This window comes from Triticum dicoccoides, chromosome 2A, assembly GCF_002162155.2.
Source record: "Triticum dicoccoides isolate Atlit2015 ecotype Zavitan chromosome 2A, WEW_v2.0, whole genome shotgun sequence".
Lineage (NCBI taxonomy): Eukaryota > Viridiplantae > Streptophyta > Magnoliopsida > Poales > Poaceae > Triticum > Triticum dicoccoides.
In genome coordinates, this window is record NC_041382.1 from 721,564,574 (window position 1) to 721,579,726 (window position 15,153).

Consider the following 15,153-nt stretch of genomic DNA (forward strand, 5'->3'; position numbering starts at 1 on the left):
CACCAAGTTAACCAGGTCAGGTGCGAGCTCGGTGATGAATTGGCTATCAAGCCAATGGTCTGTCCAGAAGTGGCAGGTGCGGCTGTCCCCAAGGGTCCACGTGATGAAAGCACGGAAAATTTGTCGCACCTTGGGGTCGGGGGAGGGATTGGTTAATAAAATATTGTTAATTTATTTGAATTTACGTCAACTTTGGTTAATAGTATGATGTTGACCGAAAATACAAAAATAATATATTGTATGTATGCCGTATTTACCGAGAGCCATACTACTTTACCGAGCCGAATTAACTTTTTTTTAGGCAACTGAACCGAATGCAAGACGGCACTACAACCAGCCCACCCCCAGCCAAGTGGGGCCACGAATAATAGAAGATGCCACTCTTCCCCACTCCACTCCGAGCCCTGTTCTCCCCCGGCACCGCCGCCTCCTCCACCTCCGCGCTGCCGCCGCCCCGTCGACCGCCGCTCGCGGGAGCCCTCCTCTTCCTCAGCCTAGGAGCCGTAGCGGGTTGCGCCCTCTCCACCCGCCGTCTCCCCTTCCTCCGGTAATCCACACCCCTCTCTCTTCCCCCCTCCCTCTGCCCTCAACTAACAATTCGTGCCTAGATTCATAGGATTTCGCAAAAAAGGCTGCGCCGGTTGGTTGTGAGCGTGTAGCGTATTTAGCTCCTCTGTTTGCTAGCTCGTAGGCTAGTTGTGTAGCTGCAACCCCGTCGATGAGCCTGGAAATAACCAATCAGGCAATCACGCGCGCTTCAATTTTACAATCCTTCATGGATTGCTGTTACCTAAAAGTCTGAAACCTGTGTCCCGCTCTGCTTGGCTGGATAAAACAATGCTTGTCTATGAAAGATAACACGGAGAACCAATGGACTGCAGCGTTACTTCAGTGAACTGGTACTCCCATATGTTTCCAACCATTAGTTCTGGTCCATACTTCTGCAAAATCATCGCACAGATTTTCAGATAAAAATTATGTGTTTCTGTGCTTGACTAATGCTAATAATTTGATAATCTAGAAGTAGTACTACATTAATATTTACAACACTGTGATTTCTATGTGAGCCTGTGGTTATTTTGTTTCTCCTAATGTAGAATGTTTTTTTTTTGACCCGTAATGTGGAATAGTTGGTATAATCAATCATCAGTTCTGAAACTTTACAGGGCAATAAGCTCTGCTCGAATGGAGTCTACTTCCACGACCGTACCTTCCATTGTTGTGTATGTGACAGTTCCGAATCGGGAAGCAGGTACTTTACCCATGCTGTTGGTCTTTTTTTATTACCTTTGCATGCTACCATTGCCATTAATTAATCACAGATACACGCCATACTATCAGTTGACCAACTGAACTTACTTCCACATCTGATAGTGCATTTGAGTTACATTTGAGCTATGTTGTTCAATGGTCCAATTATAGATGGCTGTATGGTATTGTTTTGGCGAGATTGATCTCTTTCTTTAAGCAGCACTAAGAAATCTAAAATGGCTGTTTTTTTTCTTTTCAATAATCTTATTATTATTTTTCCTTTGCTGCAGGCAAAAAGCTATCAGCAAGCATTATCAGTGAGAAGCTTGCTGCTTGTGTGAACATAGTGCCTGGTAGGAACTGTGTTCTCTCTCTCTCTCTGTTTATTCTGTGCTGCTAGACACTCAAATGTAGTAGATTCTTTTTTTGTTTTTTGCGTGGAATAGTTGATTCCTGTCAACTGACCATCTTCTACAGTAGTTTTCAGTTATCATTTGAACCTCGTCATCTCTTCCAGTTTCCATACATATCCCATGTTGTGCACTTTAGCAAATTGGCTTCTCTACCCCTTGCCTTGAATCAAATGTCACCACTCATCAGTGGACCAGGATGACCATTAAACATCTGAGTTTTCCAAAATGTGACACGGCTAGTCATGTGGCTGTGTACATCATCATTTGGCCTGTCAGGTGCAGCATCGTGAAATCACCACTGTTGGAACTAAACTTGATGAAAGGTATTCAATTGACGAAACTTATGGGGTCTCAACTGTCAAGTGAAAATCATGGTGAAAATGAAGGGCTGAAGGGAACTATCTTAATAATTATAGAAGTAGGGATTAGCGATGGTATTAGAGATGGAGTATAAACTATAAACATGTTATGCTTGATAGCCAACTCTACCTGGTCAATGATAAAAAATATTTATATGATAGAGCAACTTTCTGTAGAGGTTCAACATAATTACTGTTTGAGATTTTCTACTTGAATTAACCACAAACGTCTGACCATCATCAAGATCTTCAAGATCCCTTTAACAGTAGACTATAGTGAACTGGACTAGTTGTGGACATAGTGATGTGTGGGCAAGTTGACACATGGGTGACTTTCTTGTTTGTGTAGAACATATGGGTGCAATGATTACGAAATCTTTTATCAAATTGTACTCTTTACTAACAATAAAAATATGCATTAAACTGATGGATATGCATTTGGCCATCAACAGGTAAGCTACCTCATCTTCTCACACTCCTTCAACACCCACGTCCTTCATGCTCTCTCCTCTTCCCTCTCCGACCATTGTCCGCTACTACTTGCCGATGATAAGGGACCAAGGAAGCCTCGGGTCTTTAAATTCGAAAACTTCTGGGCATCCATGCCCGGGTTCCATGAGTTGGTCCAAAGGGCGTGGAACGAGAGGGTGGATCACACTGAGCCATATCAAATCCTATACTACAAGCTCAAGAAGACGGCTCTCCGCCTCGCAGAATGGAGTAGGAGACTTTTCTCAAAGGCCAAAATTCACCACCATGCCGCTCTTTTGGTGATCCTTCGCCTCGACATCGCCCAAGAGGACAGGCTCCTCTCCACCGAGGAGCTCGACCTTCGGGCCAGGCTTAAGAGAAGGGTCATCGCCTTGGCTGTGCTAGAAAGATCGCGCAAGAAACAATGTGCAAGAATTTCAAATCTTAAAGAAGGGGACGCCAATACAAAATTCTTCCACCGCCGAGTCACCGCTAGGAGGAGAAAAAACCATATTCACAGGATCAAGAACGATCATGGTTGGGTCACCGAGCACGGTGCCAAAGAGAAACTAATCCAAGACCACTTCTCCAATGTCCTAAAGAGAGGCCCCCTGAGCCGCAAAGATTTCAACTGGGACGAGCTAAACCTGGAACCTCTTGATTTGCACAACCTTGACTCCCCGATAGTCGAGAGTGAGGTCCTCGAAGCAATCAATGACCTGCCCAGTGACAAGGCTCCGGGTCCAGATGGCTTCACGGGCCTCTTTTTCAAGAAGTGTTGGGATATCGTTAAGCCGGACCTCATGCGGGTCATTAATCATTTTGACTCCCTTCACACCGCGAATCTACAGTGGCTCAACTCCGCGAATGTGGTGCTCCTGCCTAAAAAGGAAGGGGCGGAGGGGATCACCGACTATAGGCCCATTAGCCTCATCCACGCGGTCGCGAAAATTATTGCGAAGGTGCTCTCCACTCGGCTGGGCCCCCACATGACAAGCCTCGTCTCCAACGTCCAAAGCGCCTTCATTAAAACAAGAAGCATCCATGACAACTTCTTGTATGTTCGCAATCGCGCTCGGCGCTTGCACAAGAGCAAGACCCCGTCCCTTCTTTTCAAGCTTGATATTCGCAAGGCCTTCGACACCGTCAAGTGGGAGTATTTGCTTGATCTTCTCCAACGGCGAGGGTTCCCTCCCAAATTCAGGGATTGGATCGCTGCCCTCCTTTGCTCTTCATCTTCGAGGATCATCCTCAATGGTATTGCCGGTGGTCCAATTAAGCATGGCCAAGGCCTCCGGCAGGGTGACCCCATCTCCCCACTCCTATTCGTCATCGCCATTGACCCGCTCCAAAGAATCCTAGATGTGGCCACGAGGAAGGGGCTCCTACACAAGCTCAGGGGAAGGGGGGCAATGCTGAGGACTTCTCTTTATGCGGATGACGCGGTGGTTTTCTTGGCCCCGATCAAAAGAGATGTGGAAAATCTTGCATGCATCTTGAGAGGCTTTGGTGAGGTCACGGGCCTCTGCACCAACTTCCTCAAGAGCTCAATGGTGCCCATCCATTGCAACCACCTCGATCTGGGTTGTTTGACCCAAAGCCTGCCAGCAGCAAGAGCTTCTTTCCCTCTGCGGTACCTAGGACTCCCCCTCTCCGTATGGCAGCTGAAGTTGGTGGACCTGCAATTCCTCGTGGACAAGGTGGCGAGCAAGCTAACAACATACGAGGGTCAGAATATCACCACCATCGGGCGTACGACTCTTGTCAAGTCTGTGATCACCTCCCAACTAGTCTACCCCGCCACTCCGTTGGTCATACCGCCCTCCATCCTACACACCGTCAACAAACTTGAGAGAGCCTTCCTATGGTCTGGAACAGACAAAACGACAGGGGCGAAATGCAAAGTAAACTGGGAGATTGTTTGCCGGCCACTCGAATATGGGGGACTTGGGGTCCTCAACACCAACAAGTTTACACGCGCCCTCCGGCTGCGGTGGCCTTGGTACGAATGGAAGGATCCTACCAAGATGTGGGTCGGATTGGGAAACCCTTGTGACGAGGAGGACCTTAACTTTTTCTATGCTTCCACCACCATCTCCATTGGTAACGGCGCGAAGACCCCCTTTTGGGACTCCCCTTGGCTCCTTGGGCGCAAGCCTAAGGATATTGCCCCGCTCATTCATGAAGCTTCCATGCGTAAGAATTGGAAGGTGCGGGAGGCCCTCAAGCACAACGCATGGATCCTCAAGATCAATCCATCCACCTCTATCTCCGCCGAGCATGTCACGCAATTCTTCACACTTTGGATGCTCCTTCATGAGGTCCATCTTGACGAACTCTCCGAGGATGACATCCTTTGGAAGCACTCGGTCTCGGGGCATTACTCGGCGGCCTCTGCATATAAGGCACAATTTTTAGGATTGGTTCTCTCCCCCATGGACAAGATGGTTTGGAAAGTTTGGGCTCCCCCAAAAGTCAAGTTCTTTGCTTGGTTGGCTCTCCAAGACAGGATTTGGACCGCGGATAGATTGGCAAAGCGTGGGTGGCCGAACTGTGATCTTTGCCCCCTTTGCAAGAGGGAACAAGAGAGTGGGAGTCACCTATTCTTCAAATGCCGCTTCTCTAGAAGGCTTTGGTCCTTGGTCATTGACAAGTACCACGTCCCCGACTTCGTCATTTCCACCTGGCCCCTATTCGACTCGGTCCAATCTTGGTGGGCAAGTACTTGCGACGACGGCTATCCGCACAGACAAGCCAAGGCATCCCTCACCATGCTTGTTTCATGGACAATTTGGAATGAACGAAACGCGCGAGTTTTCAGGCATAAGTGTGCCCCTCCGACAGTGCTGCTTTCCTCCATCGCCACCGAGGCTAACCTTTGGATCATCGCCGGTGCTAAAAAACTAGGGTCTTTGTTATTGCGCGAGTAATCCGCATGCCGTATACTCGGGTTGTTTGCAACTAACTCTATTCTCTCTTATTTAATGGATGAGGCAAAGCTTTTGCCTCCGTTTCAAAAAAAAAAAAAACCTCATCTTCTCACGATTTCTGTTGTATGTGGCTTACTGAGAAATCTTCTTTTCAGTCATCATCATATCATATCATCTTATTTGATGATCGTTTCTGTTTCCAGGAATTGAATCTGTTTACTGGTGGGAGGAAAAGGTACATTTCTACTGATGCTTTCCTGGCCTGGCTAAGTTGCAGTGCCTGTTATTCATTCAACGCTTTTCACCATGAAACGAGAGAATTTCTGGACCATGGTCCACCCACACCTATGCTCGGCGTCGTTAGATGTAACACTACTACCATGTGGATACTAGATACGGGTCAGGTTAGGATTCAAGATTTGTAGATTATGCTAATTCGGACATCCGGTCCACCACCAGCTCCATGTGTAGGTCTGTGCACACTCGCCCTTTTTTGAACTACGTGGCTGGCACAGTGCGCTAAACTACTCTAGCATATGAGCCCAACCCTGAGATTGTTTAAAAACAATCTTATCACCAGCTCCTTGTCCTGCGCTAATGCCGACATTTTTAAAGTTTGTCTGCGAGGGTCACCAGAGGTCAAACGTTTTAGACACTGCATCACATGGCGAAACATTGAAAGTGCATTTAGGTACTTACATACATGCTTTTCAACAAGATAACAACAAAAAACAGACACCTTAAACAAACTGCTTAGGTCCCAATATACTAAAAATGATGGCATGCAAGCCATAGTGCCCTGGTTGTTGTGCATAAGGCGTGCAACAAAAATCTTAAATGGTCATACCGCATGGGGGACAGGATTGTGCACAACGACGCATCCCTCCTATTTTATTCCCCTATACGGAGTATCTCTCACCATGTAGTAGGTTGATTAAAAAAACCAGAGACCTGATAATCAGTGGTTGATGATTCCTGCCATATGCTAGGAGGGCAGAATGTCACATATCTCAAGAAATGGTGTGAGGCGATGAATGGTACCGAGCGTGGGTGCCGGTGGACCATGGTCTAGAGCCACATTTCTAACCATGAAACTCCTTTACATGGGATGTCTTACCAATCCATTACAAAAGTACATATATTTAGTAGCTCTCCACAACCTGTTGATTCCTCAGGTGCAAACCGATGCTGAAGAGCTGCTCATCATCAAGACCAGAGAATCTCTTCTAAACGCCTTGACTGAACATGTGAAAGCAAACCATGAGTATGAGTAAGTTCTGTCCTTTTTTATCAAGCTTGGTCTATTTGTTGGTACAGAGTATGGACCAGCAAGTTATAATCAAACATGTTGTCTGTCCTGAACGGAGGTTTGTACTGTCTGATCTTTCCATGCAGTGTTCCTGAAGTCATCGCGCTGCCCATCAGCGGAGGTAACCTCAAGTACCTGGAGTGGCTCAAGAACAGCACCAGGGAGAAGTGATCTGGCTAGAGCTTTCCATGGACCTCATCTGTGAGTAGAGTACCTAGTGGTGTGGATTGTGGAGTGTCTGTTCTGGTTTGAGACGCCGAGCTTGTTCATAAAGACTTTAGTAGCCTCTCTGCCTCGATGGCGTTGCCGTGACAAATCGGTCGATCTGTACTGTCTCCTAGGGTCAAATAAAATTCAGAAGCGTGTAGCGTCGAGACGATTGCACATGAAATCCTCACTTGGCGCCTGCGGATTATCTCATCATTCTTTTCATCTAATCTCTTAAAAAAACATACGTACTAGGTATTTTTTTGTCATGAAACTGTACTTGTGTTCCAAAGGGGGAATAGGAGCTGAAGGACATGGGCGTCATTTGAGCTGAAGGAGTAACAGTCAAGTATGATTGAGAAGGGAAGTTAAAGAAGCTACAGTACCCTAACTTCCCTTCTTTCTATTCATATGATTAAGGCTAAAATGAGTCAAATTAATTTGTAAATTGATGATCTACTGTGTACATTTATTGTAGTAATTACACACAAATAAGTTGATGGTGAAATAAAATTAATTTTAAACTATTATATCTACAGTAAATATCAACAGTAAACAAGTTGCTAACTACCTACTAACAGTCTCTAACTTTATTTTTTTATTTTACACTGGGCTAGCACTGTAGCACCATGACTTTCTTCTCTATGCTAGAGGATCCAGTTCGTAGTACTTGGCGTAAGTTGGAAAAAGAAGAGAGAAACGATGTGCGCTTTACCTCGTCGCTAAGCTACGAGAGTTCCATGTAAAAAGAGTAGAGATCTATCAGTAATCAGTAGGGTAGGCAACTGACACGAGTTTGCCGACCACTCCTACTACTGATGATTGCCTGATGGCTAGGCAGTAGGCACGGCAAGAGAGTTATCGATGCTGAGGACACCGTCACTGTGTGGTGTGTACCACAGTTATAAAAAGTCTCTCCAATAATGTATCCTCTTTTGGCTTTCTCTAATATAAGCCCTTTTACTTTGGAATGATAGTACTAGAGTATCTGCAGGCTGCACCACTGAGCTGAATCCGACATGTGGCTCGTCTGGTCTGGAGATCTGGTCACATGATGCGCTGGGCCAGCAACAGGCTTGCAGTTTTGTTCATTCCAAGGTGGTTAGGTTCAGTGGGAATCTGCCTACTGATTCAGATGCACCCCTACATTAAAATACTGATTCAGATGCACTTGTACCAACACCGAGATCGATAATATGATCCTACCTACCCACCCACATTGGCACATAGCTAACAAGATAGCAGTAGCAGCTGCTTAAATAATAAATAATCAGAGAAAGTTCAGTATAATAACCAAATCATCTGGGTATCTGCACTTTTGTGGTGCCGCAGAGATCACCCCAGAGAGAAGAACTCTCAGCTCACTGGTAACAAGGGGAGCAAAGAAGAGCAAGCACCTGTCAGACAGTCCCACACACACAACTGTATTAACGGGCAAGCGTGCGCACAATACACTGAACCATCATATTTTCAACCCAAAAACAAGCACACACGCATGTACTACTAATCGACAACAATTAACCTTAGCCAGTAGCCAAGTCACACGCCCTACTCCCCTCTAGCGGGAAGGGGCACACACATCAGATCAGATCGGATCAGATTCAGAGTCACACACACACCGGAACCGAGCGAACAGCACTCGGAGAAGATTCAGAGACGGCAAAACCGCTATTTTTCGATGACTATGTCAGGGAGAGTGGTGACAGCAGAGCCGAGCGAATCGTCGTCGGAGGCGTCCACCATCTTGTGGAGCTCGTCCGGGTTGGCGCCGACGATCTTCTTCACCACCTCCTTGCCCTTGATGAGGAAGAAGGTGGGCATGGCCTTCACCCCCAGCTTGGAAGACACGCCCTGCATATACGCCCAGCACACATCGTTGAGGCTTTAGCTTAAAGTAGGCCACATGTTCAGAACAGATTACAAACTTGAGTAATTCTTGTTTATAGAGAAACGAGTATGCCATAATCTTTTGAGATAATTGACAAAACGTCAAGTCAATTTATCATTTGATTGAGTGAGTAGGTAGCCCCTCTCTGTTTCTCTGAAGAAAGTTGAGTCTAAATCTTGTTGTCGAAGAATGATGTGATACTATAAACAATAATAAGCCATGAGGGGAGAATAATTAGGGGAATGAATGAATGATTGGTTACCGGGACATCATCGACGTCGACGAAGAGGAAGAGCATGTCTGGGTGGGTCTGGGCGAGCTCCTCGAACTTGTAGTTCATGGACAGGGACGTGACGCACCACGACGCCCCAAAGTGAGCGGCGACCTGCACAACATGGAGGGATAATGTAACCAAAGCCACCTTTTAAGTCTACGTAAAAGAAAGGCAATTTGAGTGCAGAACACAGTAATCATAAGCCCCATGCATTCCTCATCAATTTGCAGGATTTTTTGTTTTCTGTATGTAAAAGGCACACGAGCAGCAGAAGAACAGGATGGAACACGCAAAGGCAGTTAATTATGCCGCAAGATCTCCGGCTATAAATGCGGGATTTCGAGGATCCACGGCGCGAAAACGCCGAGAATCCGGGCTCAGAGAATTGAACGGAGTATGAACAAGAAATTGGGCCGAGAGAAGGGCGGCAAAGAGTTGGGGGAAGAAGGAGGAGGAGGAGGAGGAAAGATGAACCGGGGACGCACAGTGCGGCCTTCGTTGGCGGCCTGGGTGGTGAAGAGCTCCCAGGCGGCCTCCTTGTCCACCTTGACCACCCTGCAGCTGCCCACCTCCCGCGGCCGCTGGATCTCCACGTCCATGCCGCCGCCGCCTCCCTCCTCTACCTCCTCCGGCAACAAGAACAACAACAACAAGAAGGAAATCACAGGCTGTCTGTCCCGAGAGAGAAAAGGCAAGGAGGCAAGGAAGGAAGTGGCAATCCACTACGGCCTACGGGCTGCGCTCACATCAGATAAGCCGCACCGCGCAGCGCACAGGATTATATTCCGCGGCTGCGCGCCGGGTCCGGCCCGGTCCCGCCTCGCTTTGTCCGCTTCCGATATTTATTTGTTTGAGGCCTCTATTTGTTTTACTACCAACTAGCAGGAACAATGACCCCAGTACTAGTATAGCAGCTACGCAGATCGTGAAAGGGCGTCCCAACTCCAACACACGACCTCAAAAACGTCCGTTTTGTCTGAATTTTATCCGTTTGAATAGGACAATGAAATGGCGTCCAATCGTTTTTTTAAATGCACTGGCCGTGCGCCTAACACGCCAACACATCTCGTCCGGTCGCCTGGAATATTTTGCAAATGAAATTTTACCACCACGGCGTAGTTCATGCCAGTGGCCGTCATACATATGCGAGCCTGCAAACTGATCAACCCATCGAGTTTCCGCGTCGGCAACAAATCCAGAGGCCGGCACACCTGCCAGCCTTCAAAATGAACAACCTCCAAGTTTTCTCGCCGGCAACAAAGTTAGCGGCCGGCATACTTGCCGGCCTTCAAAAAGAGCGGTCATAGTCCATGGCCGAGTCCTCCCTAGTTCATGGCGTCTCGGTCAAACATCTTCTTTTGCCGGCTCTCGAACCAACTTCTTCTCTTCGGGGACATGTTGGTCACATCAACGCTCATGGTTACTAGCGCCACCTCTTTTGCCTTGGTGTCGCATTGGTGGCCTCGGTCGCGAGCTTCTTTGTTTGGACGACCTCCTCCATGTCGAGCTTCCTCCTCTTGGTGGCCTCCTCCATGTCAAGCTTCTTCGTTTGGAGCTCCAAGTATATCTTTCATTTGCTCCTCCTTTCCTTGTCGCTTCCTCTCGCCCCTTACTTCCTTTTGAGTCATCATGTCGTGCAAAGTTTCTTGCAAGGCGATAGATGCCGCATCACGCTTCTCGACCTTCGAGTTGGTCTGGCCCCTCGGCCTCTTCAACACATCTCCAATCCCAGCCACGGCCGCCGGCCCTCCTTTCTTCTTTGGAGCAACATATTGATCTTTGAACTTGGGGCAATCTTTGATGAGCGACCAACAATGGGTGTGAGTGAATGGCTTGTTTTTATGCCGGGCCTTGAAGGCTTCCAAAGATTGGAATGCCTGCACAATCAAAGAGAAGGCCACAAATGTAATAGCAAAGGACACAAGATGCAACAAATATGAACATGGCATAGCAACAAAATAGGAGAGGTCATATCAAGTCACCCACGCCAAGACCACTCACGGGACGATGCTCTCAAGCACAACACAATGCTGTTGCATTCTTTTTGAATGAACCCCCATCTCTTTTGGATTGACTTGATGCCACGGTCGCTCGCAAACTTGTAGGACGCAAACTTCCTCCGCTCATGAAAGGTTGTATGAACTCTCGTCCAAAAAACGGATCCTTTTTGCTCGGCACCGGTCTTGGGATCTTGGCCTATCTCCATCCAACTCTCGCAAATCAATATGTCCTCTTGTTTGGTGTATGACCCCGTGCGAATGATTTGATTCCTTATTTGTGCGTCTGCTCTTTGGGTGAGCTCATCGATAAACAATGGCTTCTCCGCAATGTTGACCTCTTCTTCCTCATCTTCGCAATACATGCCCTCATCTTCATGCCATGAGTTGCCATGGTCGTCGGTCTCTTCTTCTTCATGGACACTGTAGTGGTCGGCACCATCTTGGCCGCGGGCGTCTTGGCCTTGGGTCTCTTCGGGATCGAAGCCTTGGTCTTGCCCCTCGGTGTGGATGGCTTGGCCACGACCCTCGTAGATGAGTTCTTCATGGACGAGTTGTAGTCGGGGCCATCAGCCGCCGGCGTCAGGATTAGCATTTCGTCGAACAGGTTGCACGCGCCGGGAAGGTTGGTCGTAGGAATCGACTGGGGATGCTTCCTTTGCATCCCGTCGGATGACTGGCCAGCGCCACTGTACCCAAGCGTGGTGTTATACCTGGGCATATCTCGGCTGGGCCGAGCCAAAAAATAGCCCGGTGCTAAAAACCCAGGCCCGAGCCCGGCCCGGCCTGACCGCCAGGCCTACTAAATCGGGCATGAGCCCGGCCCAAGCCCAAGCCCAAAAAAGCCCGACATGATCTGGTCGGCTCGGCCCGACTACGGCTAAAAATTCTATTTTTCACAAGCCCGAGCCCGGCCTGATCTGCCCGTCGGGCTCAACTTCCAGGCCCGAGCCCAGACTAGTGGCAGGCTCGGGTTTCGCCCGGCCTGGGATTTTCGGGCCGGGTCGGGTCGAGCCATCCGGGCCGGGCTTCTCATTGCCAGGTATAGGTGAGGTCGATGACGACCGGGTGGACGTAGGTGTGGCCGGCGTGATCACGCTGCCGTCCGACGACGTGGAGAACTAGGTTTGAGCGTGCTGCGGCGGCAGATGAAAACCGGGCGTCTTCGATGTTATGGAGAGCTCGACGACTGGTACTGCGGAGGGCGAACGACCGGCGAGCCTGTGCTCGTCGCGGCCATGGTGGCGGCGAAGAGAATGGCTGGCTCGGGTCGGCACAACCCTAACATGATGAGGGCATGCGTTGCCACTGCCTGCATGGCCTTGGCGATGATGGCCTCGTTGTGGTGGACAATGGCCTTTGTGCGGCGCGGCTTGCTGCGCGGCCGCGGCGTCGGCGACATAGTCGGTATCGTCTTTCTTCTCTGCCGCAACGGTCCGTCCGGCCCTCCTCTTGGCCGATTCAATGTCGAGACGCGCGACCTTGGTCGTTGTCCGTTATTCTCAAACGAACGCGGTCGAATCATTTAGAGCCGTGCCTTGGAGTTGGAGTTGGCCTTATGTGTGTCGACCACACAAAAGATATGGCGGTAGAAAACAAAACCTGTGACTTAGGGAGGGTGGCAATGGCATGTCGACGGAGATGGCTGTCTCATTCGCGGAGAGGGAAAAAGGAATGGCTATCAGGTGAGAAGTAGCTTTAAAATAGCACCAGCAGCAGCGTCACATGGCCTTTGGCTGGCCAAATAGCAGGAGAGAACGGGCAGCTTGGGAGATCCGCGTCACGGTGCACCGGTTAGTGGTGACGCTAGGTAGCCTCTGGAATCTAGCTCGCTCGCTCGCTCGCTCGCCGCTTGATTTGGAGCTGGCCAAACTGCTGGCCGAGGCCCGAGAGGGTATGCTAGATTGTTTGTTTGTTTGCCACAACACTCTTATAGTTAGCCTCTCTCCGCTGTTATTTCTAGACTCTTCTAATGGGATACTGCTAGCACATGGTTTTGTGCGCTTCTTCTTCTTCTTCCCTTGTCGTCACCATCAGGCAATGCGTGTGCGTGCTTGCTGTATTCTCCTATGCACCAATACTTTGGGCTGTCATATACTTTTATAGAAAAACCTGGAATTTACCCAATTAATATGAACCATCCATTTCGTGTCATCTGATGGTTAGTACTACTCCCATTATCTCTTGAAAGGCAAGATATGGAGAACAATCTTGCAGGAGATATATGAACCTTTTGTTTCCGGATCTGTCTAGGACACATCTAGATGTGACATAGTTATGTCACATCTAAACTGACGTCCACTTTGTTTGTGGTTTATTTATTTTTTGTCCTAGTTTTTTTATTTCTTGTTGCTGCATTATATATTTATGGGAGTTTAGATGTGACATCCTTAAAAAACATCTAGATGTGAATTAGACAAACTGTTTCCTTTATATGCAAATACAGAAATAAATCATTTCGGCATTGAAACATGGTGCGAAACTAGAGAATATATCATGCATAGTGCAACAGTTTTCATGCCATTTGTCTATGTGCCACGTCTCCGCCATTAATACCCACGAGGTGCCACCCCTCCCTCACTCGTAACATAGTACTAGATCATGACACACGCTTTGCTGCGTGGTTCTTCCGGCGTGAGTGAAGTCTCGTCTATTTATTTTCTATGTGGTTTTATTACAGTATTAGTTAATTATCTTTCATAGTATTGTTGATCATAGGTTAAATTGTTACTACATAATGAAATGTGTCGACCAATCAAGTTAGATGAGCTATCTGTCATCAGCCTCTTGCATGCATTGCAAAGGACAAAGCCATCATCTTTTGGTATAAATTCAAATACTCCTTCTGTTCCATAATATAGTGTATATAATTTTTTTAAAGTGAAAGTTTGTGAACTTTGACCAAGTTTATAGAGAAAACTATCTATATCTATAACCCCAAATATCTAAAATATGAAAATACTTCTTATAATGAATCTAATGATATATGCTTGGCATTATAGATGTAAATGTTTTTCTAAAAAAACTTGGTCAAAGTTTGTTTCATTTGACTTAAAAAATATGCACTACATTATGAAATGGCGAGAGTACTCAATTCCGCTCTAGGGAGCATTTGGTCATGTTTACCGATTATTTTTTGTAATGATAAAAATTATTAAAAAAAATCAAACATGCACATATTCATGTATAAAATGCCAAAGTATTTCAATCTGTGTAAAAAAAAACCAAGTTGGATGACTAATTTTTGACATTTCTCAACTACTTAGCTTTATTTTTTCATGATGAAAAACTATTGTTCCATCTCTCGTGAAAATTTTCATGCATGTTTTCAACACTAACATGGACATGAAAAGAAAACTAACATTTTCTAAAGTGGTTTGCTATTTGTTTTTAATTTACTATCATCAACAAATGCTCCCTAGAGCGAAAACGCCATGCCCATCTCCAGTTCAGCTATACAGTAGGTTGCCCTTCCTTTTAAGGCATGTGATGTTGTGGGTAGCTAGCAGGAAAATAAGAATCAAATTGATGTTCTTATATACTGCATTTGTTTATTTTTACTCTGTATTAGATTTCTCTGAAGTCAAACTTTGTAAAGTCTAATTGAGTTTATATTTAGCAATATATTCCGCGATATATCTAACGATATTGTTTTCGTATTGTGCATGTTAATATTTTCTGAAAACTTGATCAAACTTACACTGAGTTTGACTTAAGACAAAGTGTATATACGGAGGAAAAGGAAATAAGAGTATAATATACATATACTTTTCATTTGAGAGATACAATAACATGTACTAATATACATTCACATTTAAGCAATGGACGCATATTGAAAAATGGGCCAACAACTCTCCCCTCAGCCCTGAGCCACAAGAGGCAATAAATTCAAGGGAGCTTAGTAACTAGAAAGATTTCTTGAGACAGATAGAAACAAGTCTGATAGGGCTCATGCTGATGCTCAAACCAAGAACAACCCAAGCAATTACCAATCACCTATATTCTCCACGTTTCTCCTTTAATCCATCCATAACAATAAATAAATAAAAGGGTA

General features: G+C 46.7%; 2 protein-coding genes across 3 annotated transcripts; one reads left to right on the plus strand and one right to left on the minus strand.

Annotated features, from left to right (window-relative positions):
* The first annotated feature begins 351 nt into the window (after positions 1-351).
* Positions 352-7,165, plus strand: LOC119356599 (protein CutA 1, chloroplastic-like). Of its 2 annotated transcripts, none has more exons than XM_037623577.1 (6): positions 352-547; positions 1,167-1,252; positions 1,542-1,604; positions 5,628-5,659; positions 6,600-6,694; positions 6,820-7,165. In XM_037623577.1, the coding sequence occupies exons 1-6, from the start codon at positions 375-377 to the stop codon at positions 6,902-6,904; spliced, it is 534 nt and encodes a 177-aa protein (XP_037479474.1). In that variant the 5' UTR covers positions 352-374; the 3' UTR covers positions 6,905-7,165. The 2 variants fall into 2 exon arrangements, with proteins under 2 accessions (XP_037479474.1, XP_037479475.1); XM_037623578.1 differs by having other exon boundaries at positions 413-547; positions 1,151-1,252.
* Positions 7,166-8,338: 1,173 nt separating this feature from the next.
* Positions 8,339-9,854, minus strand: LOC119356600 (thioredoxin-like protein CXXS1). Its single transcript, XM_037623579.1, has 3 exons — positions 9,588-9,854; positions 9,091-9,213; positions 8,339-8,791 (listed from the first exon to the last, which is right to left on the minus strand). Exons 1-3 carry the CDS (start codon positions 9,699-9,701, stop codon positions 8,609-8,611), a joined length of 420 nt encoding a protein of 139 aa, XP_037479476.1. The 5' UTR covers positions 9,702-9,854; the 3' UTR covers positions 8,339-8,608.
* Between the last annotated feature and the right edge of the window lie 5,299 nt (positions 9,855-15,153).